At 39.7% G+C, this 24610-nt stretch overlaps 1 protein-coding gene across 6 annotated transcripts in view; it reads right to left on the bottom strand.

Annotated features, from left to right (window-relative positions):
* The window catches only part of LDB2 (LIM domain binding 2), a 490344-nt gene that overhangs the window by 5793 nt on the left and 459941 nt on the right, over positions 1-24610 (bottom strand). For 4 of the 6 annotated variants that reach the window (XM_084627461.1, XM_084627457.1, XM_084627459.1 and 1 more), the window contains 2 exons: positions 5073-5196; positions 3413-3564 (listed from right to left, as the gene is read on the bottom strand). In XM_084627461.1, the coding sequence (XP_084483587.1) occupies positions 3413-3564; positions 5073-5196 (276 nt within the window). The remainder of the gene's footprint in view (positions 1-3412; positions 3565-5072; positions 5197-24610) is intronic. The other 2 variants (XM_084627458.1, XM_084627460.1) reach the window with 1 other exon arrangement.

Below are 24610 nucleotides of genomic sequence, written 5' to 3'. Positions count from 1 at the left end.
AGGGAATTACTGGCAGAGATATTTCACCCATAATGTGGGCATCACTGCATAGCGTGCTACAAACTCTGTCAAACTTCAGGCAATGCAAAGAACAGATAAGCTGGAGCAGTACAATTCTAGGGCCCCAGCATGGAAATACAGTCACCTTGTCTCACTGCCGGTGCTTGTAACTGAATTGTCAATATTGTCGCTGCCAGAAGTATCGGTCAGAATGGAAGCAGGTTGAGGAGACGGCATCCGTACTACTATTGTAGCAGGAGGGGGAGAAGGCCACTTAGGCAAATAGTGTTTCAAGTAGTGCACTGATAAAGCTTTTGTTATCCCAGTGAGTTTGGACAAAGTCCTGGGAGGGTTTATGCAGGAAGTGTCAGACCCACTGTGGTTTCAATGTCTGTGTTAGCTGATGTGACCACGTGTGCTGAAGATGAACTATCACATGCCTATAGAGTACTGTGGAATGATGGAGACCTCATACTGGGTTCTGAAAAGGTTCTGTTGGCTCAGGTGACAAATGTGACATTTACGGGGGGTAATGTCTTGTACAGCATCCAGAGCACAGGCAGTGCCAATATAGGGGCAGTATTGGAGTGGAGAGTTACTGATGTTCTGTAACAGGAATGACCTTATTGGGGACAGGCCACAGAAACATTTTTTAACCTGGAAGACAGGATGAATTTATTTACTAGAGAGAAACTGAGATAGAAGCATAGCATTCACTAGATCGTGGGGAAATGACTGTACCCCACAGGAGAGAGTTCTTTGCTGGGTGGAGCTGTATCACTGGAGAAAAAGGGAAACCTCATATTAACCCAATATGGTTCTGGATATGAGCTCACCATTGGGTCCTCCAGAGAAATGATGTGGAGGAAAATGGAACAGGAGCGGGTGCTGCTTAGTTGAGTCACCTGGAGCCAGAAGTTGGGATCATCTAATTTCTGTTAGCTAATGACAGCAGGAAGAAAGGAGAAGTTCCTCACTTGCCTGGTGCTTCAACATTTGCAGAATTGTTTAGTTCCAAGTTGTTTATTTCCCACGAGCAGAGAAAACGACAGGTCTAGCCACAGAGAGTGCCATGACAAACAGGGATTTCAGTTCAATGGCAAACTGTAGCCTGAAACTTGTGAAGTGAGGGCATTATATTGAGGATGAACACATGCAAGGGCAAAGGAAATGTAGTATGTTTCCCTCCCTCACTGCATATCGGTGAAGGCAAGTGTAATAAATTTCACCTTTGCTATTGATCACTTTGCTTGTGGATGAGGTTAAAAAAGGCAAACTGAAAGCGAGATTGCTGCGACCTGTAGCCAGCTTTAGAGAACACAAACTCTTCTGAAATGATGATCCTAGACTGTATTGTTTTAAAGAAATATGGTCTTGCCTCATTCACTCACATGCCCTTGACACTTCAGTATGTTTAGGTGAAAGGTATATTTAATTTAAAGAAAAAAGATTTGAATAGGTTTACACCGGAATGCCCTATAACTGAAAACACATTAGGTTCTGTCTGTCCTATATAATAGTATTTTTTTCTACAAAAGATGAACAATAATGAAAATATGTTCTCTATGAAGCACTATGAAATACAGTGAAGACTGAAAGTCAACCCACATGACTTGGAAAAATCATATGGAATATATTGTACCCTTGTGTGCATCAGAGTAGATGTACAACAATCATTACCATCAATGAGAGCTGCACTACAATAATTCTTTAATTAGTGAGATATAAAGAAAACTCTCTCACCCTTGTGTATCAATGGGTGAAGTTTACTATTAAAGGGCTTGATTGTTCAATAAGATGTGAGTGCCAACTTCCACTGCAGTCGATGAGAGTTGCATGAACAGATCTCCTGGGATGGGGAGGCCTAAGTGATGTGTATGCAGGGGGACAGATTCTGGTTCAGCTGAATTGAGCTCACTAAAGGAGGTGGGAGAAATGAAGTGGTACAAGCTGTCTTTACTGTCCCTTGATCCTGGAGACAGCTGGGGAGCAATCTGGATTCTCTACCTACACCTGAAGGTTGCTTTTTCTTCAACATGGTTTCTCACAGCTGCGAAGGCATCATCCTGGCAGCCAGGAATAGCCAGACGTAACAGCATGTGGCACCTGAGGATGGAAGGAATCTCCAGGGTAGCCAGTTATGCCAGCTTTCTGGATGCTTTCTGCCACCAGAATAGTGGAAGAACAGCCAGAGTTGCAGTGAAAATCTTCTCCTTAGATGAAGGATCCACATGAAAAATTTGATTTGACAGGGCGAAAATATGAACTTGATATACTGAAGCCAAAAGCTGTAGTAATCTAGGAGGTTGCTCAATCAGTTGTAGAATCAGTCCATTTCATATTGTATGGTATTACTTTTAGATAGTCCACTCCTCTTTTTTACCTAAAAAGTCAGGGTTTCTGGGAGCCCACCTCCAGGTGATTATTAATGGCCTACATCCTTTGTTAGGATCCACAAAGGACCCACCATTTTGTATGTTTATCAAAAATACAATAAAAGTCACTGCATGTTATTCTGTTAGTTCCCATATTGTCAAATTAATTTCCATAGCTTTCAAAAGCATGTGCTACCTTCTCTGGATATAAGAGAGAATTCACTCACAGTCTGGGACCTGATTACTCATATGTAGTGATTAAGACAATAAACTTAACACTGGTAAGAGGAAATATTATTTTGCATGCTGCATAATTAACCCATGGAACTATTGCCACAAGATGCCACTGAGATCAAGATCTTAGTATGGTTCAAAAAAGAATTAGCTGTTAATATGTACCACAAAATCATTAATAGTTACACATAACGGGATAAAAATTTGTAAGGGGCAGCAGTTCTCATGCTTCAGGGCATAAGCCAACTGCTAACTGATAGGGATTATGAGGAGATAACTTCTACTCTCAGGTTATTCCATACTTGTTCAGTGTGGGGTTTCTTGCAGCTTCCACTGAAGCATCTGACAAAGGTCACTCACTGTTGGAGACAGGACAGCAGTCTCGAGAGACCACTGGTCTGGTTTGGTCTGGCAATCCCTGTGATCCTATTACGAAGGTTAATGTGTTCATCTGCCTTGCGATGGACGGGAGTCTGAAAGAATCTATCAGCACTGCTACTACTGATAACCAAAAGCCCAACCTAACTCCAGCTGAAGGCAGTGGAAAGACTCCCATTGATCTGAATGGGATTTGGATCATGCCTCCCAAAATTACATCCACTGCTTGAGGATTATTTATTAAAATTGCACTTCAGCACAGATTCCTCACAATTCATCTCTTTTTCCCCTGTATCCACACCATATTATGTAAGGTCTCTTCATGCTTGTGATAATTTTGGCTCAAGAATATATCTTCTTTAAAATTTTAGGGGCAGCTTAAAGTATTGTAAGTGATTCAGGCCTAAAAGGAAAGTGAGACTTACAGGTACCTGACTTGACAGGCTCAGGTTTGCAGCTCCTGTTTTTTTCTTGCTATTGGTACTATTTGCATTGTTCCCAGCACTGCTGTTTGAAGTGCTGCTGGTTGAATTTTTCCTTTTTCTCCGTTTGGTTGTTGGTTGTCTTGTGGGCTCTGCTATAATAAAAATGTAAGAGGCAAAGCAAATTACAGACATTTTAAAGCCCATAGAAGAATTAACTACAAAAAGAAGTGCTAAAAATCTGTTTCTTCTCAGCTTTTTTTAAATTCATGGGTAATTATTGATTTTTATTAATTATTATTATTATTATTATTATTATTATCATCATTATTATTTTGGAGCGAACCCATGAGCATGTGAATGCTGCATGGAACAAAAAGAAATGGAATCTGGTTTCAGTTTTAGTAGTAATTAATTTTACATCACTATCCATCCATGCATCTCAAAGTGCTTTACAAAGAACCACTATAGTTAAGTATCATTAGAGAAAACTGCGGCACCAACAGGTGAAGTGGCTTGCTGAAGGTCAGATAGTAGGTCAGGCACAGAGCTAACAACCGAATCCAACTCTACTTTCTCCAAGCCCACTGAATCTAACCTTTGGACTATCTGTCTATGTCAAACATGTTTTACAGATAAGAGCAGCTTTCTAAAGTACTGTCAGCATCCAATTGCAATTAAGTGAAAGGCTACATCATTTTCTGCTACTTCAGTCACAGACCTCACCTTTGGTAGACCCTCACAGTAGAATATGTCGACCTGTGCTAAAATATGTTTCTCTACTAGTTTTCCAAATATTTATCGAGTCAAGACTATTACATTCACTTGACTTAAGACCTTTGGCCACAAAAAACCAAAGGTGATAACTTGTACAGTTCACTCAGATTGTGGTATGTGCGTTTACTTTCAATTTAAATTTTTTTTGTAAATGGTATTTTTGTGTTTATGATCAATGAAGTTAAATTCAGGCCTGTAAGTAAAAATTTATTGGACTAGAAGACTATTAATTATGACTTGAAGCTGTAATTCCAGAGTCACAGCAGGAAGCTGTAATATATAAACTATGAATTCTAATGGAGCCAATGAGCATTTCATATACTATGTATTATCTTTTACTTATGCTGAATTATATCTTACATGTTGTAAAACTATTTGAATGTGTATACATCTAAAATTTATTTAATATTATGTAGCATCAGAGTCAGATTACATACCATTAGAATTATATCTAAGGCCTGGTCTACACAGCCGGGGTAAATTGACCTAAATTACGCTATTCCAGCTACATGAATAGTGTAGCTGGAGTTGACATAGCTTAGGATGACTTACTACAATGTCTACACCATGCTGCGTTGATGGGAGACACTCTCCCATCAACTTACCTTAATCTTCTCGTTCTGGTGGAGTACCGGAGTCGATTGGAGAGCTCTCTGCAGTCAATTTAGTGAGTCTTCATTATACCCGCTAAATCGACTCCAGCTGCATCAATTGCAGCAGCGTCAATCCCCGGTAAATGTAATCCCTAAGGTTATGTTTAGAATAGTGCTTAACTTTGTTGTCTTATTTCCTTTCCTAGTGGATTGTCCGCAAAGTTTTTCAGTGTTTCTATATTCATTCAATAATAACAACAACAAGTGCAATAAAAATAGAGAGAAAAACATACCTGGTGGTGCCACCATTCTCTGCCATTTTTGAAACAAGCATGTCTTCAGGCAGTCCCGAGGACTTAGATTGTAAGTTTTATGTCTTGACATCAGTTCTTGCATTGGCTCCAATATTACACACAACTGAAAGAATCAGAACAGAATGATTTAATCTAAAAACAACTTAGCATTAAAGGGTTGGCAGAGTCTGAAACTCAGCCATTGCTTTCCTGGTTTTTGTTTTGGCTTTTCCTAGTTAGCTAATAGAGAGTGTCCAATACAGTATAGTTCTGTTTGTGTTGAGACCAGCCTAAATTTGCCTCCAGGACCTCTCTCCTCCTTTCCCTATGTCACTGGTACTTACACATGCCATGACTACCTGCTCCTCCCCGGCACTGCACTTAAGTCCATCTAGATGTCTTGAAAGGTCCACAATCTTCGCACCCAGCAGGAATACACTATGCGGTTCTCTCAGTCATCACAAACCCCACTATCTATATTTCTAGTACATGAATCCCCCATTACTCTTACCTGTCTCTTCTTAATAACTGGGATCCCCTCCCAGGAGGGGTATCCTCAGTGTGAGAGGATACCATGACATCATCTGGAAGGAGGGTCCCAACTATGGGATCGTCTTCCTCTGTGCCATTTTGATGTCCTTCCCCAAGACTTTCATCCTCCTCAACAGCACAGAGGCTGTCAGACTTGGGGTGAGACAATTCTATTGTGTCCTGGAAAGTCTTGTCTCTGTATCTCTCTGTGTCCTTTAGCTCCTCCAGTTCAGCCACCCTGGTTTCAAGAGACCATAGGGCCATGAATTGCTTGCACCGAATGTACACATATGTCCCTGCTTACAAGGCAGATAATCACACATGCTGCATTCAGTGCAATAAACTGGATAGCGCCCACTTACTGCTGGCCATGCACAAACAACATTTCTCCTGTGCCATATGGGTTTATGCTGCCCGTATTGTAACTAGGGAAATCTACTGAGTCACTGCTATCTATAGATCTCTTAAATGATAATTCTGTCTGTAATCTATTTAATTTCACAGAGAAATTATAACTGGTTAAGAAACACAGAAGAAGGTAGAGATGCCTGCAGGACTGGTCATAAGCACAAGCATTCAAAGTGATTCCTTGTTGCCCTCATGTACTGATTGATTTAGCAACTCAGTCTAGCTTGAACAACCCCTCTGGTTCTGGAATCAGGACATTCTCAGCACATTTCTCTCTCCAGAGCCTTGGACCCTGCAAAGCATAAGGTCAATTCTGGATGCCTCAGGAATAACAGGTACTGTGCTCTGCAGTGACAAGTTCATTTTAAATGCATCTAGCTCGCTGTGAATTGGACACATATAAAAAGAACTGGATTAACAATGATTGATATTAAATCTTTCAGTCTTTCTTGGTGACCTTTGAGACCCTTTTGAAATCTAAAGTGACTCAAAGAACAAATCCCTGAAAGAGGAAGGGATCATGGTCCAATTATCCTAAGTCTGAAGAATCTGCCAGCAACAATCAGTATCTTGGTCCTTGCAAAGAGCTGGATTAAAAACGTAAGGATAAGATGCATTTAATACAGGGGCAGATGCAGACCTAATGCACCTGCCACTCTGACGTACCAGTAAGTAGTCTAAATGGCAGTCCAGATTTAACTACACCATTTTATAAGGTGATTTTTCTCAAATAATTGTAAAGAAGTGTTTGACATTCCCCTGACTTTATCAGATAATCTCATTCTTTTAGTTGTCTTTTTTAAAAAATTATTAACGTTCTACAAAGGTTTAGATCATGCTTAAGGTAACAATCCTTACTTAAGTATCATGATACTAATTATTATTATTATTATCAACAAACATGTGGACAAGGGGGATCTAGTGGACATAGTGTACTTAGATTTCCAGAAAGCCTTTGACAAGGTGCCTCACCAAAGGCTCTTACATAAATTAAGTTGTCATGGGATAAGAGGGAAGATCCTTTCATAGACTGAGAACTGGTTAAAACACAGGGAACAAAGGGTAGGAATAAATGGTAAATGTTCAGAATGGAGAGGGGTAACTAGTGGTGTTCCCCAAAGGTCAGTCCTAGGACCAATCCTATTCAATTTATTCATAAATCATCTGGAGAAAGGGGTAAACAGTGAGGTGGCAACGTTTGCAGATGATACTAAACTGCTCAAGATAGTTAAGACCAAAACAGACTGTGAAGAACTTCAAAAAGATCTCACGAAACTGACTGGGCAACAAAATGGCAAATGAAATTTAATGTGGATAAATGTAAAGTAATGCACATTGGAAAAAATAACCCCAACTATACATACAATATGATGGGACTAATTTAGCTACAACTAATCAGGAAAAAGATCTTGGAGTCATCGTGGATAGTTCTCTGAAGACGTCCACGCAGTGTGCAGTGACAGTCAAAAAAGCAAATGGGATGTTAGGAATCATTAAAAAAGGGATAGAGAATAAGATGGAGAATATCTTATAGCCCTTATATAAATCCATGGTACGCCCACATCTTGAATACTGCATACAGATGTGGTCCCCCTCATCTCAAAAAAGATATACTGGCATTAGAAAAGGTTCAGAGAAGGGCAACTAAAATGATTAGGGCTTTGGAACTGGTCCCATATGAGGAGAGATTAAAGAAGCTAGGACTTTTCAGCTTGGAAAAGAGGAGACTAAGGGAGGATATGATAGAGGTATAAAAAAATCATGAGTGGGGTGGAGAAAATGAATAAAGAAAAGTTATTTACTTGTTCCCATAATATAAGAACTAGGGGCCACCAAATTAAATTAATGGGTATCAGCTTAAAAACAAATAAAAGAAGTTCTTCTTCACTCAGTGCACACAGTGTGGAACTCCTTGCCTGAGGAGGTTGTGAAGGCTAGGACTATAACAGGGTTTAAAAGAGAACTGGATAAATTCATGGAGGTTAAGTCCATTAATGGCTATTAGCCAGGATGGGTAAGGAATGGTGTCCCTAGCCTCTGTTTGTCAGAGGGTGGAGATGGATGACAGGAGAGAGATCACTTGATCACTACCTGTTAGGTTCACTCCCTCTGGAGCACCTGGCATTGGCCACTGTAGGTAGACAGGATACTGGGCTGGATGGACCTTTGGTCTCACCCAGTATGACCATTCTTATGTTCTTAATAAAATAATAATAATAATATAATAACAACAATAATACATACTTATCTTATTTATAAGCATTTTCTAGAGCGCCCAATACAAATTTCATTGATGGGGAAAGATACACACATTAAATATTCTACTGCAGTGATGTAGGAGTATGTAAGTAATATAGCAGTAGGGAAATATTACTGACTACCTGACCAGGATGGTGATAGTGACTATGAAATGCTCAGGGAGATTAGAGAGGCTATTAAAATAAAAAACTCAATAATAATGGGGGATTTCAGCTATCCCCATAATGATTGGTTGCATATCACCGCAGAACGGGATGCAGAGATAAAATTTCTTGACACCTTAAATGACTGCTTCTTGGAGCAGCTAGTCCTGGAACCCACAAGAGGAGAGGCAATTCTTGATTTAGTCCGAAGTGGAGCACAGGATCAGGTCCAAGAGGTGAATGTAGCTTGGTGATAGTGATAATAAAATTAAATTTAACATCCCTGTGGCGGGGAAAATACCACAGTGGCCCAGCACTTAATTTCAGAAAGGGTAACTACATAAAAATGAGGAGGTTAGTTAAACAGAAATTAAAAGGTACAGCACCAAAAGTAAAATCCCTTCAAGCTGCATGGAAATTTTTTAAAGACACCATAACAGAGGCTCAACTTAAATGTATACCCCAAATTAAAAAAACATAGTAAGAGAACCAAAAAAGAGCCACCGTGGCTAAACAACAAAGTAGAAGAAGCAGTGAGAGGCAAAAAGGCATCTTTCAAAAGTGGAAGTTAAATCCTAGTGAGGAAAATAGAAAGGGGCATAAACTCTGGCAAATTAAGTGTAAAAATATAATTAGGAAGGCCAAAAAAGAATTTGAAAAACATCTAGCCAAAGACTCAAAAAGTAATAGCAAATTTTTTTTAAGCACATCAGAAGAAGGAAGCCCGCTAAACAACCAGCGGGGCTTCTGGACGATCGAGATGCTAAAGGAGCACTCAAGGATGACAAGGCCATTGTGGAGAAACTAAATGAATTCTTTGCATCGGTCTTCACGGTTGAGGATGTGAGGGAGATACCCAAACCTGAGCCATTCTTTTAGGTGACAAATCTGAGGAACTGTCCCAGATTGAGGTATCATTAGAGGAGGTTTTGGAACAAACTGATAAACTAAACAGTAATAAGTAACCAGGACCAGATGGTATTCACCCAAGAGCTCTGAAGGAACTCAAATGTGAAATTTCAGGACTACTAATTGTAGTCTGTAACCTATCATTTAAATCAGCTTCTATACCAAATGACTGGAGGATAGCTAATGTAACGCCAATTTTTAAAAAGGGCTTTAGTGGTGACCCCAGCAATTACAGGCTGGTAAGCCTGACTTCAGTACTGGGCAAACTGGTTGAAACCATAGTAAAGTACAAAATTGTCAGACACATATATGAACATAATTTGTTGGGGAATAGTCAACATGGTTTTGGCAAAGGGAAATCATGCCTCACCAATCTACTAGAATTCTTTGGGAGTGGAGGGGTCAACAAGCATGTGGATAAAGGGGACCCAGTGGATATAGTGTATTTAGATTTTCAGAAAGCCTTTGACAAGGTCCCTCACCAAAGGCTATTAAGCAAAGTAGGCTGTCATGGGATAAGAGGGAAGGTCCTCTCATGGATTGGTAACTAGTTAAAAGATAGGAAACAAAGGGTAGGAATGAATGGTCAGTTTTCAGAATAAAAAGCGGTAAATAGTGGTGTTCCCCGGGGGTCTGTACTGGGTCCAGTCCTATTCAACATATTAATAAATAATCTGGAAAAAGGGGTAAACAATGAGATGGTAAAATGTGCAGATGATACACAACTACTCAAGATAGTTAAGTCCCAGGCAGACTGTGAAGAGCTACAAGAGGATCTCTCAAAACTGGGTGACTGGGCAACAAAATGGCAGATGAAATTCAATGTTGACAAATGCAAAGTAATGTACATTGGAAAACATAATCCGAACTATACATATAAAATGATGGGGTCCAAATTAGCTGTTACCATTCAAGAAAGAGATTCTGGAGTCATTGTGGATAGTTCTCTGAAAACATCCACCCAATGTGCAGAGGCAGTCAAAAAAGTGAACAGAATGTTGGAAATCATTAAGAAAGGGATAGAGAATAAGACAGAAAATATCATATTGCCTCTATATAAATTCATGCTATGCCCACATCTTGAAAACTGTTTGCAGATGTGCTCACCCCATATAAAAAAAAAGCTATATTGGAATTGGAAAACATTCAGAAAAGGGCAACAAAAATGATTAGGGGTATGGAGTGTCTGCCATATGAGGAGAGATTAATAAGACTGGGACTTTTCAGCTTGGAAAAGAGACGACTAAAGGAAGATATGATAGAGGTCTATAAAATCATGATTGATGCGGAGAATGTAAATGAGGAAGTATTATTTACTCCTTCTCATGACACAAGAACTAGGGGGTCACCAAATGAAATTAATAGGCAGCAGGTTTAAAACAAACAAAAAGAAGTATTTTTTCACACAATGCACAGTCAACCTGTGGAACTCCTTGCCAGAGGATGTTGCGAAGCCTAAGATTATAACAGGGTTAAAAAAAGAACTAGATAAATTCATAGAGGATAAATACATCAATGGCTATTAGCCAGATGGGTAAGGAATGGTGTCCCTAGCCTCTGTTGGTCAGAGGGTGGAGATGGATGACAGGAGAGAGATCACTTGATCATTACCTGTTAGGTTCACTCCCTCTGGGGCACCTGGCATTGGCCACTGTCGGAAGACAGGATACTGGGCTAGATGGACCTTTGGTCTAATCCAGTATGGCCTTTCTTATGTCTTAAGTATTAGTATTTTTTTGCAGACACTTTGCACTTAGCACTGCACAAGATACAAAAGAGACAGTTCCTAATCTGATAAGCTTACAATTTTCATAACATAAAGTCTTTGAAAATTATATTTCTTTTTCATAATATAAAATGAGTGTTTGGAAGAATGCATACCATTTTACAGACATGGAAAGACTATATGATCTCCCTGCATTACTAAAACATCCCCAAAAGTACCATACATTTCACTTACTATTCTAGTATTATTATAATTAGTCTCCACCTAGGTTTTTATATTACACCTCTGACCATGGGATTTGACTACTACGACTACAGTACTACTAGGAGTACTAATAGAATCTATGTGCCATAAGTGAGCATGGCCCTTTAAGCCACAGGAAAACCCACTGTCCTGATAAGCTTACATTCTAGGGTGTTAATCATGCAACTGGATCCTCATGATTTGACCCTCACACCTGTGTGGAGTCCTAATGACTTCAATGGCGCTACATATGGGCCCTATGGTGGACCCACACTGATCCAATGATCAGATTAGAATCTAAGATAAAATATGAGAGAATGAGCAGCAATATGCCTTTCGAGCTCAGGGGAAGGGAAGGTAATGGTGAAAGAAAGAAAGAAAGAAAGAAAGAAAGAAAGAAAGAAAGAAAGAAAGAAAGAAAGAAAGAAAGAAAGGTAAGGATAAGAACGAGAAGATCACATTGGGTTAAACATACACATTTTTCTTACACAGAAGGCTACTGTTTATGGGCTTCAGAGAAAGAACAGTGTTTTAAGGAGGGACTTGGAGACATAGCAGACAGGGTCAACAAGGGTTCCAAGTGTCTGGGGCAGTATGGAAGCTCCTGTAGTCCTTCAATTATTGGTTCAAGTACATAATACAAGGCCAAAATCTCCTTTCACAGATAATGGTCCAAATCCAGCCCTGGAGGGTCACTGTCATTACACCAAGGTTGGATTTGGCACCACCATTTTTGTTTGAACACTGATTTTCTATACTCATTTGAGAATCTCAGTGCATTGTGATAGCACCACAGTTTAGAGGAAAGGGCTAAGAGGAAAGTTCTCTTTCACACTACGGTTTAAGAACTTTATGTCTCTTGTTTCTAACTTTGATTCTCACTCTCTTCAGCCTCTCTTCTTTTTCTCCACCAGAGTTGCTACCGCTCATATAATCTAGGCTTATTTTTCCATGCATAAGATGTTTTTTTTTAAAGCTATCGTAGCTCTGCCAGTTATGAGCTGCAGGTGGCAGAACTAACTCAGCTAAGAAACTTTTCCCACTACTTAAATGCTATGGAGCACAAAAGAACTGCATTCATTTCTGTCAATCAATGCTTTTTGCATTTTAAAGAGAATGCAGTGGGACTTGGAATCATGCAGTACTTATGTGTGGTAAGAAGGATCACAATCAGCAAGCCAATATCTTTACAGCAAGAAATCCATTTAGTCTGTATGTGTCATACCAACAACAACTCCAAAATTCTACCCAAAGCAGTAGGTTTAGAGGGAGACTGCCTCTGTCTATGGCATATAGCTTTCACCCCTCATAAGGAAAAGCTACATTCATCACCAAGGAAGATGGACTTTTTAAATATTTCATTGGAGATGACACCTAGAAAATGATGTGGAATATGATGACGTAATATTATTTTGACTGAAACAAGAGTGAGAAATTCACCAGCAGCTAGAGAGACTTCCTTGAAGTTTTATTACAACTCAGCTTTTACTCTCCAATATCTGGCATCTTTCTCCAGCTGAGAGCCTGTATCAGCCACTTGGAAAACGGAGGAAACTGTGGAACAGTTGCAGCTCAGACAGATTTACAACTCTTCATAAAAGTGACAACCCTCTCTCTCCCCCCCCATCCCACCCCCACCCCACATTTCAATCTGAGCACTGTTCACCAGTTTAGATTTAGACAGTTAAATTATACCTGGAATAGGCTGTGCAATCTTGATATAGTTCAATGCTTTGTTTTACAGCTCTTTCTTTCTCCTCAAAGGGTCTGACTTAATAACAAACAAAGCTGAACACACACATTTTTGCTTTAATTTTTAGGTTGAACTGTCACATTCCAGCGTGTGCTTTGCAACGGCACTTTGTGTATGTTCTATACAGAATGCTTTCATTTCAATTAACACAGGGAATGAAATCCTGGCCCCACTAAATTCCATGGCAAAACTCCCACTGACTTCAGTGGAGCAAGATTTCACCAAAGAAATCGCAATTTGAATGTCAGGTACGGTATATCCAATCACTGTGTTTTTCAGAGGCCCGCAGGTATTTTTACATATCGTTATTGATACCCCCGTGAACAGCTGGTTGATACAATATGAGTACTATTATGTCACACTGAGAAGAACTAGCCTTGAAAGCTTGACCTCTGTTGTGCCCTCAAAGCACTGTATAATAGTACATGGCAGTAATGTATTGAAACAGTATCACCTCTCAGCAGCTCTGAATATCATGTACCCTTAGGTGAGGTAAATAAAAGGAAGGAAGGGTTTGGGGTCACTTTAAACGTCTCTGCTGATGACTTTTTCAAAATTAATCTAACTATTCTTTTGTAGAACAGAATGGAAACGTCCCAGGAGCATGCAACATATTGCTGAGTCTTTCATTAGCCAGGCTGCAAAATGCATGACTCAAAATAGTTGGTGCTTTTTGTGAGTATTCACATGTGAATATAGATTTTCACCTTAAAAACTGCCTTTAATGGATTCCATTAAAAAGATTTAGGCACCCATGAAAAAAGTATTTAGATTTTTCATGACCCCAAATAGTACTTTTAGTACTAATTTTACTGTTTGGTTGGTTTTTTACTTTGCTCTAAGCACTTCCCTGGTTTGTCACCTTTCCTATGACTCTCTTGCAGCACTGAGTTTTTAGTGGGTCAGCTACATGCATTCTTCCTACATCATGAACACTACACCAAAATTAGAATTTTAGCAGATTTCTGCTGCCACAAAACAGAACTAAGCTCAACTCCTTGGTACCTAATTGCATCTTCTTTAGCACCCAGAGTACATTCTCTGTATCATCGTATATTTGTTCAGATTTTGGAAACTAACTAGCCATTTTCAAGATATAGTCAAGGCCCTGCATGCCCCACAGCAAGCTGAACCTAAATTCTAGATTTCTGGACTCTGTGGCACTTTGATGTGGCAGACAGGATATTCTGCAGCAGTTTTATTTCAATTAAAAAGTAGCAAATACAATCTGAAAATTAATAATTCAGTCAGTACAGTATTCATTCTTTGCATTGTAGTAGTGCACAGGAGACCCAGTCATGGACAAGGATCCCATTGTGCTAGGGGCTGTACAAACACGGAACTAAAAGATGGTCACTGCCTAAAATCTAATTAGTCCAGTAACCTCTGGTAGTCCCTGAGTCATTTATTTTTATATTAATTTCCATTTATTTGTTACTGTCCCTATATTTTCTGTTTTTGCCATGAAAAGATTGACAGTGTTGCTGTGCATAACTGCTCTATCATAGCCTTTGTCAGAGGTTAAGGTGGAGCTTTTGGCACCTGGTTAGGAAGCAGTTTGAACTTCTGGTACCTGGAGGTGGGCATAGGAGGCAGTTTAGGAATGTGGGATAAGCACAGTAGCTGGAGGTTTCCACTAAAAAGACTGAGCTATTGGTTTAGGTTTTCTGAAGACTCTGCAAGATGGCACTGCATCAGGTTATATTTGGCTCACATTTTCAAGCACTTTACGACCATATGAAAAATGAAAGCTGAGAAAGTTGAGTGATCAATGCCTCCATGTCTAGTTGGCAGCTGATATCAAGTGGAGTGCCCCAAGGGTTGGTCCTCGGGCTGGTTTTGTTCAATATCTTCATAAATGATCTGCAAAAAGAAAAGGGGTACTTGTGGCACCTTAGAGACTAACCAATTTAGAGACTAACCTTAGAGACTAACACGGCTGTTACTCTGAAACCTGTCATAAGTGATCTGGAGGATGGTGTGGATTGCACCCTCAGCAAGTTTGCAGATGACACTAAACTGGGAGGAGGGGTAGATACGCTGGAGGGTAGGGATAGGATACAGAGGGCCCTAGACAAATTAGAGGATTGGGCCAAAAGAAATCTGATGAGGTTCAACAAGGACAAGTGCAGAGTCCTGCACTTAGGACGGACGAATCCAATGCAGTGCTACAGACTAGGGACCGAATGGCTAGGCAGCAGTTCTGCAGAAAAGGACCAAGGGGTTACAGTGGACGAGAAGCTGGATATGAGTCAACAGTGTGCCCTTGTTGCCAAGAAGGCCAATGGCCTTTTGGGATGTATATGTAGGGGCACTGCCAGCAGATCGAGGGACGTGATCGTTCCCCTCTATTTGACATTGGTGAGGCCTCATCTGGAGTACTGTGTCCAGTTTTGGGCCTCACACTACAAGAAGGATGTGGAAAAATTGGAAAGAGTCCAGCGGAGGGCAACAAAAATGATTAGGGGACTGGAACACATGACTTATGAGGAGAGGTTGAGGGAACTGGGATTGTTTAGTCTGCGGAAGAGAAGAATGAGGGGGGTTTTGATAGCTGCTTTCAACTACCTGAAAGGGGGTTCCAAAGAGGATGGATCTAGACTGTTTTCAGTGGTCCACACGACAGAACGAGGAGTAATGGTCTCAAGTTGCAGTGGGGGAGATTTAGGTTGGATATTAGGAAAAACTTTTTCACTGGGAGGGTGGTGAAACACTGGAATGCGTTACCTAGGGCGGTGGTGGAATCTCCTTCCTTAGAAGTTTTTAAGGTCAGGCTTGACAAAGCCCTGGCTGGGATGATTTAGTTGGGGATTGGTCCTGCTTTGAGCAGGGGGTTGGACTAGATTACCTCCTGAGGTCCCTTCCAACCCTGATATTCTATGATTCAGAGCACAATTCTGCACCAAGAGGCAAATTCTGTGACAATTCTCACAGCTGTGGAATACATTGCTATATACCCTGGATCCCTGGCCCTGGATATCGTTAATGACCCCCCATTTCACATTGGGTATGCCTTTGATTCATGTGATGACCTGTCACAGTGAGTCAAGAAGCATCTATATTTGTGATTATCTAACAGGCTCAGAACTGGAGTTTTCAACTGAACACTTACAATATTAATGATTATTATAATCTAGAGATTATTATGTATTACTTGTATAGCATTACAGGTATGAATGGTGATTTACAAACCATTGAGTCCCTGCTCTGAAGAGATTACTATTTCAGTTAAGACAAGAAGGAGATGTTAGAGACAGGAGAGATTTGGGGACGGGGGAATGGAGAGACGGGTGAAGACAATAATTTAATGAGGTCACCTGAAGGCCTCTTGAGTGTTGCACAGATTTTGTTTAGATGCTCCTGGAGTGTTGCCTCTGGCAGCTTTGAAGGAGTATGGCTGTTTTGCTCATGCAGCTTGCCTGCTGCACATTAAACAAGTTGTTATTCTTCTCATTCATTGTTTGTTTATTTGAGAAACTCAATACAAATTACAGCAGAAAGCTCCTGAAATTTAGGGTCACCTTACCTTGAGTTGCCAACCCTGTAGTATTCCACTGGCCAATTTGGGACTACTGAATCTCCATCCTGAATTTATCAATAAGTACTCAGTGCTCGGTTATGTTTATTCATCCTATGCTCTGCCCTGAATGTCAGTCTAGGGCTCTCCAGTTTCTGTCTAACACCCAGAGGTAAGGAATGATTTCTCAATAATGCAGTATTCAGTTGCTCAATTGTTCCCAAGTTACAGAGCTCATCATCTTTTTACACCGCTCTGTATCAGCAGCCATTTCAACTCCTAGTAACAGTGAGAATGGAAAAGAAGCTGTATCATTTCAGGGAAGGCAAAGCTTTTAAAAATTAAATATTTTCTACACATATATTATGGACATCTAGAAAATAAAATTAACTCCTAATATATCACTGACCAAGGCTGCTACTAATTCTTTTTAGTGTTTTGTATTGCAGTATTTCTAAATATTGTCCAGCTATTGGCATCCAGTACTGCCCTTCCCTCCACTGTGCTCAAGACCAATGTAGGGGTATATGACTACATTGCCACATCTTCTTCTTCTTAATCCTGCCGTATCTGAGTAGTGGCAGGAGCAATGAGACCAGCAGCATGAGTCTAGGTGGGCAAGGATTTTACTGTCCTTAAAGAGACGAGAACCTCCTCCCTCAAAAGTTCTGTTTTTGGCAATTAGCTTGCTCATACTAACCAAAGGGCTTGGCATTTCAGTACTCCTGTGGTCAAGAGGGCCCTGCTTGGATGGCTATATAACTGCTACTGTAATGCTCTGTGAACATCCAAGCACACCAGCTCCCATTTAAAGTCTTCCTCAAGATTCATACTGCATTTGTTGCTCCTCTTTGTATACCTCTAACCTCATTGCACTGAGGTTAGCATTCTTTTTGCTGGACATGTACAACCCTATTTGAATCTTTGGTTCACACAGAAAGGGGTGTGTGAACCTTTTTAATGTATGCTGCGTTAGCCAGCTATGCCCTCCTTTCTCCATTTCAGGTAAAGCATTCTGGAGATGGGGTTGACATCTGCCTAACCTATCTGTTTTGCAGTATGCTCTTCATGATGTTATGACATGGGTTGGGAGGGATCCTGCTTTGCAAGAATCTTTCTCTTGAGGTTTTATAAAAAGCTTTAGACCTACCAATTTCTCACTGCTAAGCCCATTTGATACTTGTTTTCCCTTAGGCTTTTTGAAAATGTAGCTTTTTTACTTTCCTTGTTATTATGCTTAATCACTCTATTTTAGTGCATAGTTTATATGTTTATAAAGGCGGTTTTATTGCTTATGTTTAGTGCTTCTCCCTTTGAAGTTTTTATATTGTTTTTCTAATAGATTTATATTATTTTTAGACTTCTGTATGGTGGAGAAATTATTCTTAAAGCCCTTCCTCAGGTGGCACCATCTTATTTGTCTGAGCTTTTCAAATAGTTTACTTCTGCCAGGCTCATGCCTCATTTTACTCCTTATATGCAAACTCAATGCTGTAGGTGACTTGGGTCTTTTCTTTAGTCCCAGATGATTAGCACCCTGCAAATTCGCACAGATCCACTTTATAGCCACAGATATCCACACTGCAGACCATTTCTGTGGATTGTGGATGGATACAGATCCAAATTTTATGTATAAAGCCCTGCAAGTCTGTGGATATTCGCTTTATCTCTGCGGATCAATTTTGTGGATCGTGGACCAAATGCAGATAAAAATTTTATAACTGCGCAGGGCTCTACAGATGACAAATCAGGTGAACTGAGGGTGCTTGGTTCCCAGGGAATAAGATACAATTTTGGATTCCTAACTGCAAAGGCAAACTGCATCTTGTAGTCATAGTTTAACAAACAAAGGCAAAAGGCCAAAGTCTCATCTCATCTTTGATGGTCTGATTCTCAGATCTATGAAGACCCAGAGTGTGATTAATTCAACATCTAACTCTTCTTATGGTCCCTCCAGATGAACTCTATCCTCATCCCTCCCATGCTGGGTTTCCTGGCATTCTCTACAACCAATACTTTGAGCCTTCTCCTTCAGCAGAGAGCCTAACCACAGAGTAGGGTTAATATAGCCATTATAAGCCCTATCATAAGGCATGGCCTCCTGCAGACCATCAGGTTATCACATAGCACGTGTCTCATCTCAGACACACTTGCACTTAGGCATTGGCCAATAGATTCATAGATATTAAGGTCAGAAGGGACCATTATGATCATCTAGTCTGACCTCCTGCACAATGCAGGCCACAGAATCTCACCCACCCACTCCTGCAATAAACCTCTCACCTATGTCTGAGCTATTGAAGTCCTCAAATCATGGTTTAAAGTCTTCAAGGTAAGTGATTCGTGCCCCATGCTATAGAGGAAGGCGAAAAACCCCCAGGGCCTCTTCCAATCTGCCCTGGAGGAAAATTCCTTCCAAACCCCAAATATGGCGATCAGCTGAACCCTGAGCATGTGGGAAAGATTCACCAGCCAGATACCCAGGAAAGAATTCTCTGTAGTAACTCAGATCCCACCCCATCTAACATCCCATCACAGGCCATTGGGCCTATTTACCATGAATAGTTAAGGATCAATTAATTGTCAAAATCATGTTATCCCATCATAACATCTCCTCCATAAATGTACTGAGTTTAATCTTAAAGCCAGATAGGTCTTTTGCCCCCACTGCTTCCCTTGGAAGTCTGTTCCAGAACTTCACTCCTCTGATGGTTAGAAACCTTCATCTAATTTCAAGTCTAAACTTCCTGATGGCCAGTTCATATTCATTTGTTCTTGTGTCCACATTGGTACTGAGCTTAAATAATTCCTCTCCCTCCCTGGTATTTATCCTTCTGATATATTTATAGAGAGCAATCATATCTCCCCTCAGCCTTCTTTTGTTAGGCTACACAAGCCAAGCTCCTTGAATCTCCTTTCATAAGACAGGTTTTCCATTCCTCGGATCATCCTAGTAGCCCTTCTCTGTACCTGTTGCAGTTTGAATTAATCCTTCTTAAACATGAGAGACCAGAACTGCACACAGTATTCCAGATGAGGTCTCACCAGTGCCTTGTATAACGGTACTAACACCTCCTTATCTCTACTGGAAATACCTCGCCTGATGCATCCCAAGATCGCATTAGCTTTTTTCACGGCCATATCACATTGATGGCTCATAGTCATCCTGTGGTCAACCAATACTCTGAGGTCCTTCTCCTCCTCTATTACTTCTAATTGATGCGTCCCCAGCTTATAACTAAAATTCTTGTTATTAATCCCTAAATGCATGACCTTACACTTCTCACTATTAAATTTCATCCTATTACTATTACTCCAGTTTACAAGGTCATCCAGATTTTCCTGTATGATATCCCGGTCCTTCTCTAAATTGGCAATACCTCCCAGCGTTGTATCTTCCACAAACTTTATTAGCACTCTCCCACTTTTTGTACTGAGGTCAGTAATAAAAAGATTAAATAAGATTGGTTCCAAAACCGATCCTGAGGAACTCACTGGTAACCTCCCTCCAGCCTGACAGTTCACCTTTCAGTATGACCCGCTGTAGTCTCCCCTTTAACCAATTCCTTATCCACCTTTCAATTTTCATATTGATCCCCATCTTTTCCAATTTAACTAATAATTCCCCATGTAGCACCGTATCAAATGCCTTACTGAAATTTAGGTAAATTAGATCCACTGCATTTCCTTTGTCTCAAAAAATGTTACTTTCTCAAAGGAGGAAATCAGGTTGGTTTGGCAAGATCTACCTTTTGTAAAACTATGTTGTATTTTGTCCCATTTACCATTGACCTCAATGTCCTTTACTTTCTCCTTCAAAATTTTTTCCAAGACCTTGCATACTACCGATGTCAAACTAACAGGCCTGTAGTTACCAGGATCACTTTTTTTTCCTTTCTTAAAAATAGAAACTATGCTAGCAATTCTCCAATCATATGGTACAACGCCTGAGTTTACAGATCCATTAAAAATTCTTGCTAATGGGCTTGCAATTTCATGTGCCAATTCCTTTAATATTCTTGGATGAAGATTATCTGGGTCCCCCTGATTTAGTCCCAATAAGCTGTTCGAGTTTTGCTTCTACCTCAGATATGGTAATATCTACCTCCATATCCTCATTCCCATTTTTCATGCTACCAATGATCAGTACCTTGCACATCTGAGATCATCTCTTAATGATTTTAAGAGCGAGCATAAAAATTATCTTTGTAATTTAAATTAGCATTAGTTTTAGACTATATTGCAAAGTGCAACAGATTGACTGATAAGATCCCCTGCAAATTATATTATACTGAGTATCAATTTGAAAGAACTTGTCATAAATCAAGTCACTGGAAAAAATTCACCCTTAACGTAAGGTACAACTCCATTGACTTCACTGGGCTTTGATGGAGCTGCACCATTATGCCATGGACAAGGTTGGCCCACAGTATTTAGGAGAGGACCTCTGCACTTTGACCCTAATATTTTTGATCCAAACCTCCTCCTATGATCTGATCTCTCTCAATTTAATTATGGAATATGAATCAATGCAACTATCCCATATCTGTTGATCTATCTTATTATGACCCGATGAAAAGTATGTGACATTTGAAAGCTTCGTTAATTCAATTTTTTCTAAATTGTCCAAAACCAGTATTGCTTACAGATTGTTCTTGTTTCTTTATTATTATATCCAGTACTAATACAATGTCCAATTTTATTTCTTGCATCATACTGAATTACAGTTAAAACACTCAATGATGTGTACTTCAAAAGATGTTCTTCTATTATTCTTTGCAAAGTGCAGATTTTTACTAATCACAATTTCTTAGTAAACTGCTGGCAAACCCAGTCCAAACAGTATCTTTAGGAAACAGCATGGGAAAGGTCTATTTCCCTGCTTGCCATCTCCCATCACTATCATGTGTGATGTTGCTGCATGACATTTCCTTCCTCTCAATTTCTCCAAAAGGCAAACAAGCTACTATACAGCAGTTCTGAGTCAAATCCTGCCACCTGATATTTCTGATACGCAAACTCTTAGCTTTTTCTATTTGTGCAACAATGAGACCTTATCAGTTTTTCTGCTTTTCATCTGGACTATAAAATGCATCCACTATCTCCCTTCACCTGTGTCCTTGGCAGCTCCCTTAGGTTCAGATGGATTCTAGGATGTTGTTTGTCTTGTTCAAACTATTGCTGATCCCAAACAAATCACAGTCTTGTAAAAAAAAAATCAAGGGTGTATAGATTGCACTTGAGTGCTGACAATTTTAAGTAGGCAGGTATATTAAAACTTGCAAATAAGTTTAGGAATGTTTTCTTGGTGAAATGTTCTTCAGACAGCAAATGGAACTTTAGAAATAGCTAAGACAGAAGAATGACTAAGTCACACCTGACAAGAATATGGGTCTATAATTTAGCAGCACTCTATAGGTTTTAATATCATATATAATTTACTATTTTATTTTAGATGGCAGTTCAAAACATACAGCACATATGTAATCACTTTCTTTATACTGGAAATCAAAACATCATTCTCTGCTTTTTGTTTTAAAAGCTCATTTGCCTACATTTTCTTATATCCAGGTTTCCTGTACCAAAAGTCATAACCGCCCTTTACTTATATACACGCACACATGCGTGCACACACAATCATCCAGACAAACTGAGTCAATATCACAAATGAAGCACATCCATCTGCAGAAGGTTACATGTACATAGCAACTATCTTATTTACCACCATGTAAAAAGGAAGTTTTTCCAGGGTGTAACCAGCTAACTGTTTCTCTGTCATGAATCTTTTCCCATGTCCACATAAAATCATCTTGTTTCTATACTGCAGCTCAGGCACAAATGCAGTATCTTTCACATAGCCAGTTCTATTTTTAGACTGAATTGGAGGAAGTCTGCAACACTAATAAATGGAAGAGAAATACAGAACTACACCACATGGTAATGTGCCAATGTAAAAGCTACTTTGGCCTATAGCCAATGAACTGTGGTTAGATGTTAGAGAAATGAAAGTAGAAATACCACTTATAATGGAATGATTAATAAGCTGACAAACTTTCATGCATTTATTTCATACTTTTTGCATGCCAGCTGTATTAATACCAACATTTTCAATTTTGTTAGTCATATTTCTGTAAGCAAGCCTGATTCTGTTATATGTAAGTTACTGAGGCTCTCTTAATTCTACTTTCAAACAGAATGGAACAATATGAATAGCAGATGACATTTTACTGTGCAAAGTCTGAAAAGCAGGAAAACAAGAGAGCTTTTAAAAAATGTACTAGTAAAGCAACATGTCTGGCCACTAAATCCGTGGTTTGTGATTCTCTCTTCCACTGACTCTGCAATTCACTTGTTTATGAAAATTATGAAAGCAAAAATCCTCCGGAGCCTTTATACATAGGGGAAGAGTTCAGAGTTCTTTCAGGGACACAGATTCTTCCCTAATCTCCCCACATCTCACCCAACCTACAGTACTTGTCCCAGCCACTGTTACACTGTTGACAGATGGATGTTTATATAAAAGACCTTGTGCCTCAATAAAATTCCATTTTGGAGTTACATAAAAACAGCAATTACTGGAAAATGGAGCTTTTTAATTAAATGCATTTGAAGGAAGTAGGGATTAATGACTTTAAAGTAGGAGAGTATTTAATGCTTACAGTCACAGATCATCCCCTACTGAAGCTGTATTATTGCTGTCTGCCAACGATGCTTTTAAGTATTGATATTGCCTGCATTAATAATGCTCTAAACTATGTCCATAACAATATAATTAGTAACACAATATTATATACTGTACCCAAAACTTTGCACTACCAATTATAGCACAGTAAATATAGTTTACAGCAACATGCTCTAATTTGAGTTCTCCAATTAAAGGAACATAAACTTTGAGTAAGAGCTTTCCATAGATCCTCGGGTTTGTGTATTTGACACATTTCAAATCTCCTTGATAAATGCTGAAAAAACAGGGCTTTGGTTTGTAACATTTGCACATCTAGCTATCTCATTTGCAGGTACAGTCTGGTAAGTAGATATGTAACTGTTATTATCTGCACCTACAGTTAACTGCAGTCACCAAATACTGGACAAAATTATTTGCAGTCCCAAAAATCAGTGTCCAGGTCGCATCCCTTTTGAAATTCAGGCCCTGTGTCTGTACCCTACAATGGATGAAGAGCTATATGGCGAATGTGGAAAGCCATCCACAAAAGTCAGAAGGGAAACAACCATTAAGTTTGTGTTTTTGCTAAGAATTCCAGTCAGATACACCAAATCAATATTTTACCCCTGCCTGTACTCAAGCTGTTCTGTGAAGATCTATACAAAATCAGATATGGGATTTAGGGGGTGTGTGTGGAGGGGTGTCTAGCATCAAATATCAGAACAACATGTGGGTCTAGACTCCCAGAATGGTAGGATGTGAGAGTGTTATGGAGCCATTACACTGTGCTCAGGGTTGGGCTATGCCACACAGTCACTTGGTACCTTTCTAACCATCTGTCAGAGAGCTGTGGATAGACTCTGGGACTTGCATCCAGCTTGCCTTGCAAGTAGGAAGACTGACAAAATATGGGGCCTTTGAGAGAGAGAGAAAGGTCTCCTTTCCTCCCTCATGTAAAAATAGCAGAAATTCAGATCAGGCTCAGAAACTGGATATCAATGAATAATCAGGTAGTACAATCCGCCTGGTACCTTAATAGGTTAAGTGTTGGTGTGTTTAGTAGACACAAAATATCTGATATTGCCTCAAACATTGGCCTCAACAGCATTCAGTACTAATGCCATAGAATCACTGAATGTAGTCCACTGCTTTCCCCTTTCCTAGAAGCATTAAGGAGTTGAGATTAAATGAAAATGAGTAGTAAGAAAAACATCTTCTCACCTGCATGACTACTTCTCTTCCTTCCCTTCTCCTACCAAACTCCTAGCATGTTCTAGAGCTAGATTAGCAGCATCATACATACTACTTAGCATACCTGGCACATAGTATTTTTTTGTTTTGTACTTGTGGGTTAGTTGTTGCTAGTTATTGTAGATGGAATGGGG

This window comes from Lepidochelys olivacea, assembly GCF_965140295.1.
Source record: "Lepidochelys olivacea isolate rLepOli2 genome assembly, chromosome: 4".
In the NCBI taxonomy this organism is placed as follows: domain Eukaryota; kingdom Metazoa; phylum Chordata; order Testudines; family Cheloniidae; genus Lepidochelys; species Lepidochelys olivacea.
The sequence above is the reverse complement of the archived record's forward strand: the minus strand, read 5'-3'. Positions and strand labels throughout refer to the sequence as shown.